This window comes from Osmerus mordax, chromosome 11, assembly GCF_038355195.1.
Source record: "Osmerus mordax isolate fOsmMor3 chromosome 11, fOsmMor3.pri, whole genome shotgun sequence".
NCBI classification, from domain to species: Eukaryota; Metazoa; Chordata; class Actinopteri; order Osmeriformes; family Osmeridae; genus Osmerus; species Osmerus mordax.
Genome location: NC_090060.1, coordinates 4418410 through 4429056, shown reverse-complemented (window position 1 = coordinate 4429056; position 10647 = coordinate 4418410). Strand labels below are relative to the sequence as shown.

Here is a 10647-nt window from a genome sequence, read left to right as displayed (position 1 = left end):
CCTAAAAAGTGGGCCAATTCAGTTTACTTAGTACAAAAATAGTATGTAAATAAGTACACTTCTAGTATACTTTAAGTACCATGATAATAGTATACTTTTTATACTTAAGTATACTTACAAATTAAACTTGAAGTATACTTCTTTTTCGTAAGGGAACCCGTGTCACCCCAGGCCAGACCCTGAATAAGCAAAGTTACTTTGTCAGGCCATCATTCAACTACTTACACAACACAGCTGATTGTAAAAATAAACGAAAGTGTTTTTATTATTATTTATTTTTATAAACGAAAGTTAACTTAACATGACTGGTGGCTATGACAACACGGAAGTAGGCTACAATTAGCTCTATAGTTATTTTGCTGCTAAAAAGCCCTCAAATGTATTTCTCTTCTGGATACATATCAATTAATTTAAAAAGCCTCTTTATTTTTTATTTTTATGATTCTTACTTTTTGTTTGTTTGGTGTATTGTGATCTTTCTCTTTTGATATTGGCTGTGCTCGACTGAACAAGTGTTGTTATATTCAGAGCCTTGATTTTGTTTGTATTGTGAAGGCAGAATCAAACAATTATAAGATAAACGTTATTTTGCTGCTGCTGAACGCTATGTTCTAGTTAGCTACTGTTACAGTGAACATCTCCATGTTAACGTCTTCACCTAAACCAGACGGGCTCTGCTAAACTAGTAACAGATTAACGCAGAGCCATAGAAACAACCTTGCTTCTTTGAGTTTGGCGGATCGCAGCCAATTTAAAAGATGCATACACCGCCACCTAGTGTGCAGGAGCCTGCCTAAATTACTTCTACCAAAGCCATGAGTAGCGTGCAGTAGTCTCTTTATATAGCTCTGCTACCGACTCCGGTGCTCTCAAGAAATATGCCTAATCACTGTCCATCCCTGTCTCGCTTTGCTAATCCTCTCAACCGATCTCTCCCTGTCCAAATCATAAATGTGCATTGCAACACCAAGCACCTCTCACACTACAATCCAAACACACTTACTCACCCTCAAAAAACATGTACCTTTCCGGCTACCTCATCAGCCCTTTCTTTCCCAACAACACCTGTGTTGGGGGCACCCGGCCAAACTGCACCCACCACCCCTGCCCTCTCCAAAGCCGTCAACACCACCATCAAAGGGCAGCGGCCGAATCTGAACACCACCTACCAGAGGGGCTGCACCTCCTCCACCCCACCCCAAACCCCTCCGTGATGGCCACCATTTCTGCTCTGTTGTCACTCAGCCTCACCAGAATGCACCTCAAATTCTGGTATCCACACCCCCTGCACCCAGCCTTTCACTGCCATTTGACGCATACATATACACCTACACATAGACATATAGTGGAGGGGTGTGTGTGTGTGTGGTGTGTGGGGGGTCATTCTGTAAGATTCCCCTAACATGTAGCCAGGCTTGGCAACAAAAATACTTCATTCATAAACACAGTTTCAACAGATGACAGCTTTATTTACAAAGTACATTCCTATAAACAAGGCCACGCATTGATATTTACACGTTTATGTGCATGCTAGTGAGTGTGTGGTTGTGTGTGTACCTCCCTCACTAAAGTCTGTCCGCTAGAAAGGGCCAGTGCTATAAAAAAGAGCGGTGTTGTCAGTTTGGTCCACTGGTCCCTGACCACAGGTGTAAATGACAGGAAGAGCTCCTTGTTTGATGTAATGAAGTGTTTCCTTTAGACAATGCACATTTATTGTCCTGTATGATGTACAGTTAATAGACAGACTGATAACATAAATTTTTCAGATAAAATAATCATATTTTATTATAGAACACTGTGTTCAGACAAGAGACGCCAAAGGTTTTTTTGGGACTAACTGTACTTGCTAGTGTTGGAGAACATGGACATTTCAGATTATTTTTGTTGTAGTAATCTACCAGAGCCAATAACTTATCTTTTTCAGAGTATAAATCTTCTTAGCATTTGTGTATGCATTTTGTGTCGGATGACAAATCGAAACACCTTCAATTGGAGAGATGCTCTAAAAGCACTGGCCCACTCTGCACTGAGCCAGTAGATCCTCTCCCTCGTCCGTCACGCATGCGTTTTAAACAGACGCCTCATTCGAACTTTTGATCAGAACAGGCAGGTCTCACGTCAGAACACGGCTGCACGGACAACCAGAGGTAGAGCCAGTGTGCGGTCTCGTCATGGTAGTACAGACTATTTATGGGAGAAGGTCACAGCCCTGGTCCAGGAATTACTGAAAGGTTGCAGCTAACGCTCCAGCCAGCACCAGCCTCAGACGGTGGTCATGACTTTGAGCGACCCTGAGCGGAAGCGCAGGATCTTCTTCTTCAGCGCGTGCGAGGCTTTGATCTTGACGAAGGTTTTGGGCGGCGCGGGGGTCTCGCAGGAGGCCTGGGGGGAGGAGGAGGAGGAGGAGGAGGAAGGGGCGAGGCGAGGGGGAAGCTGCTGAGGCCACACCAGCCCCCCACTCTCGTCCGAGTCGCTGGAGAGAGAGCTGGAGCCCGGGGAGTAGACCTCGCTCATGCTGGACTCGGACTCGGCCGGGACGGCCCCCGTGTAGGCCTCCTCTCCCCGGCTCAGAGCCACCCTTTCTGGGTAGTCGGTGTGCTGGGGCTGGGCGAGGGGTTGGAAGTGCGGGCAGGGGTGGCCGTGACGGGCTCTGCGAGTCGGCCTCCTGTGGGACTGCGCTACCTGGGTCTCTCCCTCATCCTGACTGAGCTCCAGGTTGGAGCACCAGCGCCGCCCCCCCTTGCTGCTGCTGCTGTTCCCAGGGTGGGGCCCTCCGGCCTGGGCATGGCCCTGGGCTTGGCCCCTCCGACCCTGGGGCCTCTCGGTTGTGCTGTACCTGCGCTCAGGTAGGCCTCGCTGGGCCAGATGGCTGTTCTCAGACTGGGAGTGGCTCGCCTTGTGGTGACTGGCTCTTCTGGAGCTCTGGCGCTCCTCTGGGCCATTCTTACTCCCAGACCTGGGCTTGGAGCTGGGCTGCTCTGACGATGAACACCCTCGGATGAGCTGTGGGGGCTCGGGGTTGTAGTGCATGGGGGAGCAAACTGGCGCGTGGTAGGCTTGGCTAGGGATAAACTGGGCACTGACTAAATGGTTGTGTGAGGCTGGGGAGTGAGGGAGAGTGTAGAGCTGGGGGCACTGGGCCTCCCCACCACAACAGGGGTCAAAAGCTCCATAGCTGGGGTCCAGGGAGGGCAGAATCCCCCCAGCCAGGGAGTGGGGTCGGGAGTGGGGGTAGGGAAGGGCTAGATAACAGTCTTCCTCTATGGAGGGGGCCTCCCCTCCGTACCCTTCCTCCACCTCATCACAGTGGTCACAGCCCCAGGCCTGGCCCTCGGGGTCAGGTGAAAGGTCGCGGGGATCGTGGGTTCGGTGCTCGGGGGTGTGGGAGGGCGTTTGCCTGCGCAAGCTGCTTTGTCTGAGGACACTGGGGTGTGGGGGGTCAGGGTTCAGCCTGGTCCGGGGCTGGCAGGGCCGCGGAGCGAGAGTGTGCCGCTGGATGAGACCTAGGATGTAGCTCTCCACCCGCAAGGCATGCTGGTAGTCCTCCTGCTCAGGGTCTGTGTGGTCGTGCCAGTCCGGGTGGGCACTATGGGGGTCCCACTGCCAGGGCTCGTCAGGCGGGCCCTCCTCGGCGATGCCCTCCAAGGGGGGGTAGGGGGCGGAAAAGGAGCGTGGCAGAGGGGCTCGGGGGGTCTGATCCATCATACTCTCCTCGTTCAGTAGGAGGGAATCGCCTAAACCCACGGAAACATACAGAATTTTTGTTGCTTTTGTTCCATATACTGTAATAATGAACAGCTGTTTTGTAGTCTTGGCAGAATTGGTCAACTTACCCAGGGACTTGGGTCTCTCATTGGTGTACATCCAGGTAGAAGCTGGCTCTGTGCCCTCAGAGGAACATGATTGTCCCTTTGGAGACTGCCCCTCACTGGACTCATAGAAACCTGGGAGAAAACACAGATGATTTGTCAATTAGTATGCCTCTCAACTTCTGAGCTCCTACTCACACTGCACGGCAAGTAAACCCAAAAAAATCCCCTTTACACATTTCACAAACCCCAGAACCCTTTCCGGCATTGACAATTGGAGCACGAGAAACAAATAATATAAAAATCTGATTAATTATATAAAATGTGTACGTCATAGAAGCCATACAATAAGTACTGAATAAACTGGAATCACTACCGGCTGGAACAATTGACAGTGAAAGTGAGGAAATGGTTTAAGCCCAGAGGTTGATGGGTACCTGAGCTGGGCCGGCTGTCGCCTGCATCTCCTTGGCTGCCCTCGTAATGGACGTCGTCCGTGTCCACTCGCAGCTCACCTAACTGCTGCTCCAGTGCCAACATTAGCCCCCAGGGGGAGCTCTGGAGGGAACTCTGAAACACGGTCATATCGTAAACGGAGGAGCCACACACAGTTCAGTGACAAGGTACATCAAGTGTGTCAGAAATGAACAGAAGTAACAATGGAGGTTTTTTTTTTTTTAGGGAATGACCAACTCTAAATCAACCCTGGCTCCAGAAAGCTGCATTGTAATTTTCCGTTGATTTGTTTGAACCGAGTTAGTATGGCACAGCACATCTGTGCATTCCCTATATGGAGCCCCAGATGTATTACATAAGCTGACAGAGTGCAGTCAGCCAGAACATGAATAATTCACGGTGAGGGAAAATGTTGAGATGTTCTTTTTGTGGGTACACACACACACACACACACACATTCCACCAGGGGGTAGAGAAGTGAAATTTGACATCCTTGCTCAGTCAGCCAAAACATTTCTTCATGTCTCATATAGAGGTCACGTAAGGCTCACTCTGACAATAACATACAAACTCTGATTTGACAGATGTGATACATCTGATATAAAAGACAGAATATCTCGACGGTCAACAAAACGCTGAAACACTCGACGTTAAAGATCCACGATGAAGAATTTAACACGAGGCACGTTTCATGTACAGAGTGTGTTTGCTGTATACAAAAAAAATCATACAGTAAGTAGAACAAAGATTGATGAGCACTTGGTCATCTAGGCCTATCAGGAACCAATATGAGCAGACTAGAATGCATCTTGTGTCAAACACACAAGCTAATATCGCCTACCATTGGGTATAAAACTATGAGTCCATAGTGGGCTGATGACTACATGGTGTTGAGAGAAAGCAATCAATGCTTTGTCTGGTGGGACCACTGTGATTCTGTTTCTCTTTACAGAAGCCCCACCCCTACACACAAACATCTTTCCATTTCTATTTTACAAGATTATCTCTGGGAAAGGTTGAATATTTCTTTGGTTACAATATCATCTTGGTTGTCCCTCTTTAACTACGGCATGTGCTAAAGAAGGAAAAGGACAAAGGATATTGGAAATCAATCAAATCCATTGTGGCACACTTTCTCCCAACGGATCATTATGACCTAGAGAGGCGAGCTAGGTGGACGCACTGACTGCAGGATCCTTCAATCGTAAAGACGCAGAAAATCGAGAATGACGCGCCGAAATATATTGTCAACCTCACACAGTGCCAGAGGTGGGGGCCTTGCAGGGACCCTGGTGATGGCAAGACCTTTTGATTCTGCTCCATTATTAATGACCTCCTCCAAACACAGACTCCAGGCACGCTGGTGTCATTACTATTTCACTGCATCCTCCTTTGCTTCTCGTCGGCGGGGGAGGGGTGACTGGGAAAGGAGAGGGGGGGGAAACAGCCAATTTCAGCGGCAGTGAGTCGGTAGGGAAGTGAGGCGTGCAATAGGGTGCACACACACACACACAAACAGAGCCATATACACACATAGGCGGCTCTATAATTGAAGCAGTGTTGTGACTGGCTTTAAAGAGAAGGGGCTGTTGGAGGCCGGAAACTGCCACACAACCCCCTGCCCCCTACTCAGTCTCTTCACTAAGCCACCATTCCCCCTAAACACACACACACACACACAACCTAGACTCTCCCCTCGCACACACACGAACATGCACGTGTCTTTTGTTGCCCTCTCTCTCACATGCACACATGAAAGGAATGTAAGTTGCCTGGTACATAGACACACTCCCACAGGCATGTTTATGTAGCAGGCGTGAAAGGCGAGCAGAACACTATGCCCTCTCCTCTTCAACCTCAGTTGGAACAGCTGGCTATGAATGGAATTACTCCAGCCTGACTTCTCTGTCAGTGCTCAGGTGACACCCAGCTGAGAGCTTCTGGATCAGGAGGACGCTCTGTTCAAATGTGTGTGTACGTGTTTGTGCGTTTTTGGCGTTCGTGTTTATGTGTGTGTGTGCGCTTGTATTTATGCTCTGTCAAATGTCTGACAGTGTCCTCCAGTCATGGGCCCCCTGATTGGCCTCTCACTAAACATATTGGTTCTCTCAAACACATGGGTGCACACATGTCTCTGGCACAGGGAAATCTAAACCGAGGCCAAGGCCACTGGTGAGAACAGACACAAACGTAGCCATCCCCACCCCCTTCTCAGTCACACACATACGCTTGCTCACGCCCCCCCAACGCACACTGCAGAGGGGCCGGTGGCTCGTGCTTTCCCAGCTGCTGTCTGGCGTCGCATGGCCGTCAACACTTCCACACAAGCCCCACAGACCAGCGGAGAGGGAGGTCGGAGGCCACAGTCATGGCCAAGCGAACGTGGGTCAGCTGTTTCTGCGTGAACCTATATTCTAGTGAGAGACGACTGGTTTCTGTTGGGGCCACAGTTCATATTTAATCTATGCTGTGGTCTCACCTGGAGTCCATTTTGACCATATCAAGGGAAACGCCATGCATTAATTACTTGAACGCTTGGATAGTCATTGCGGGTAATATCAATCGATCCAATGACAGATCTCTCAATTTGGAGGATATGGTGAAATGCACAATTACGCACTTTCTAAAGCCAATCACTCAATGGGGGGCCTTGGGACACAGTCTGCCACAGTCTAAGCCAGCCAGTTTGAACTCCGCTGACAGCTCATCTGAGTGATACGTTCCACTTGTGTTTTTTTTTAAAGCGGCAGACATGCATGGCTCCACTCGCGCCGCGCCGAGCCTCGCGATCATTAGTATTCCACTCCATATGCGCCTATTGTTTGGGCCGTAGCGGAAAGGGGCGCGGAGGGGGAGGCGGGGAAGAAAACGAGGCGGCTGATTTAATTTCTTTTTTCAAGCTTGCCTTGAGAACAGCGGATTGTGCGTTGTCAGAGTCTGCACTGTCCTATTTCCATGTCTTTCAGAAAACGCTAAAGGCAAGTTGGGCAAAAAGAAAATAACTCCTTAACACGTCGCCCTTTTCATTCCAATTCCAATTTGTTTCGCATTGCCAAAGTGCAAATGTACCATTAGCAAGCCATCTATAGCATCAACCTATAACAAGGCAATTATCTTGTAAAACATATCTGTCCAATTTATGGAATTCACTCAAATTTGCACGTGCCAGTGTGTACAACAAGGCTTCCATTGTAACGTGTCCGAAAAACTTTCATAAATTATGACCAGAATCAGTATCCGATTCTTCAAGTTAAAGTATTATTTGTGCTTATGTAGGAATGTTTCGACTGTTTGACGACCCTACCAAATTTGCTTTTAATTTCTGGTCGGTTATTTATGAATAAGCACTTACAAAATAGAAAACTATTAGTGCCATGAAAAGGGAACAATGGGTCATTAAACGGTAGACTACTGCGAACGACTGGTTCCCCTCCCATTTCGCTAACCAACGATGTAAATCTCAGCCCAAAGGATGAAAACGCTTAAAGTATTTCAGAGGGTAGCCTACATAGCCTATCATTAATCAAGTTAAGTAACTTTTCTTGCAGATGAGTGTTGTCCTAACAATAGGACGTTGGCTATCTCAATGCTATTGTTCGACCAATGGTCACGGTAATTATAAACGAGAGTCTAATTTCCTGGATCTTGAGACTCTCAGCAGCCAGATGTAAACTTGGAGTAAAACTGGGGTTAAATTGTGTAATAGGTGGCGACCACCGTGGACGAACCGTCCGTCATAAAGGCTGATTCTATCCGTGATTTCTGCGAAAGTCGACATTATAAAATAAATCGACATTATCTTCATGTAGGAACATTTTCAAAACATCAACTCTTGGTTTTGAGTTCAACTTAACTTACCAGCTGACGTCTCAATGTCAAGTTGTCTTGGTCCCAGCTGCTGAAACCTGATAGCTCACTTCTAGATGCATTTTCTATCATGGGGTCTCCAAGGGTCAGAGCACCAAGGACCAAGCATTCCTGCTTCTGCTTGCGGAGCTCCAGCTCACACAGTCCGGCAAGACTGGCCTCCAGGCGCTCCTTATTTCTACTCCGCTCCACAGTCATCGGAAAGAAGACTTCACGGTACATGGATAGGCTACCGGTCTTCTAGTGTTCCTGGAAAATTTGAACTTGTTTTTGATGTGATCTTTTACTAATTGTCAAGAAAACATAATTCATCCGTACCGAACTATAATCATAAATTTGCTCGTGTAAACATGCAGATTCTGCCCCGTGAGTTCCTTCGTCGCGCTAGGCGCTACAATATAGCATTCCAGTTCACAGCTGTCAAACGTAGACTGGAGTGCTCCGCCCTTTTGCGTTGTCCATTGGTTCCTATATCACAGACACTGTTAAAACGGTATGCTTATGAGCTTGTTGCAACTCAGCCCATGTCCTCATTGGATAACAGAGTCCGTGTCTTCGCATAGCCCATCCCCTCATTTGGCTTTAGCATGATATTTCTTATAAACTTTTTTTAAACCAACCGCAAGCGACAGTTTTACGTTAGCCTAAAGCTAATTGCATCAATCATCAAGTGATGTGGTTGAATAGGTTTGAACAGATATATCCCAAATGTTATTTTTTGTAAAATATTTTACAACCAACATTTATAAATATTTTCACCTTGTCCTTTTATATATATATATTTTATATAACTTTTATAGTTATATTTTAAAGATATATTTCTTCTTCTTTAAAAAAAAATGTCATATGCTAAGCTTTCCTTTTTAGTGGACTATCAATTAAGCAAAAAATGCAATATAAAAATTGTATACAGCCAAACCACAAAGATCCATAAGAGGAATAAGCCTTTGTGTTTACAATATTTTAGTAGACCTATTTATTGTGTAGGACTATGTGACTTTAATGATTGATATTGCTCTACAATAAGTATGCTACCAAACAACCTTAACATAGTATTAGTGCTGAAAGTAATAAATAATCAAAACATCTTCACATTTGTTCAATATATTTTTTATTCATCCCTCCCATCTCTACTTCACATGAACCAGAAAGCCACTGCATCTTAGTCTCTATTAGGCAAAGTCGTCGGCAAGTCCAAACCCACGCACAGCGTAGATTTGATTCTTTTGTCAGTGTGTGTATACACTGCAGATATACACAACATATACTTACAGTATATCAGGTATAAATCTAAGTAATATTGTCTCTAGAGATCAAAACAGGTCTAAAAAAAACATACATCAGGTTTCTTTTTTAAACAAAGCCACACCAGTAATGGAATCTTGCTATGAATGTGTTCAGTAGTCATTTTTAAGGAGAGGGGAGTGGGATTCCCTGTTGTGCATTAACCGGAGTGTGATTGGGATTGTGCCTCACTTCTGTCGTATTCACAACAATGAGGCAAACAGCAATTAATCAAGTCAGTGAAATGACAATTAATTAGCTGTCTATGCCAACAAATCGGTGACATTGAGACACCTCCAAGTTGCCTTGGTTACATAGCTGTCTAGAAATAATTGAAATCATACAATCATCAAATGGTAATGCCAATATCGGGGTGAGTGCACAGCAGAAAATATAGATTAGAGAAAAAGAAACAAATAGAACAAAAAAACAAGCTACAAATAAGACCACATCTACAAGAAATGATTGGTTCTATTTATGATATTGCGCAGTTGTTGTCAGTCTACATACGTCTTTAGATGGGTAACCAAGATGTTTGATGGGAATGTTGAATGCAATGGAAAATCTCACAGTCATCCAACAATCATTGTAACTGGAGATCAAGACAAGAACACGGAAACTGTTCACCTCAGGTCATTTTCAGATAATGTCCATAAAACCATTCTAAACATTATGGGAGATGTATGGGCCATGACGATTTTTTTGTTGTTTTCTTGTGAAAATGAGGATAGCTGTTACAGGCTATAACATACTAACAGCTAATCGTCATACGTTTATAAAGTAGTTTGAATATAAATGTCAGAGATAAATTGAAGAGTAACCCTATTCTGGAATGACTTAATATTAGTTAAAGCAAACATGATTTGCTTACATAAACTCGCTCACCGTGCATTTCCACACTTTGTTTTCTAATACGTTGAGAATGGTCATATATTAGTCCTACATAAATACAGAAATCCAAGCAAATTTCCAGAAATCTATGAAAATTCAAGAAATTAGACCATACACTTTAAAACAAACGTTCAGAGTCACCTCATATATAGGAAGTAGTATAACATATATATGAAACAACCACAGCAGGACATAATATTTGTGTGTGTAAATATATCTTGTGTGGTAAAGTGATCTTTTTTTTTTTACATTTCCAACCACTTGGGGATACAGGTTTTGGAGATTTTCTTAAATTAGCAGTACACCCTCGCCATACTCTGCAGGGGATCCAAGCCAACAG

At 45.5% G+C, this 10647-nt stretch overlaps 1 protein-coding gene across 1 annotated transcript; it reads right to left on the bottom strand.

Annotated features, from left to right (window-relative positions):
* Window positions 1-1489: 1489 nt before the first annotated feature.
* On the bottom strand, window positions 1490-8450 carry LOC136951912 (dapper homolog 3-like). The gene is made up of 4 exons (XM_067246570.1): window positions 8124-8450; window positions 4247-4379; window positions 3834-3944; window positions 1490-3734 (listed from the first exon to the last, which is right to left on the bottom strand). Exons 1-4 carry the CDS (start codon window positions 8352-8354, stop codon window positions 2263-2265), a joined length of 1947 nt encoding a protein of 648 aa, XP_067102671.1. The 5' UTR covers window positions 8355-8450; the 3' UTR covers window positions 1490-2262.
* Between the last annotated feature and the right edge of the window lie 2197 nt (window positions 8451-10647).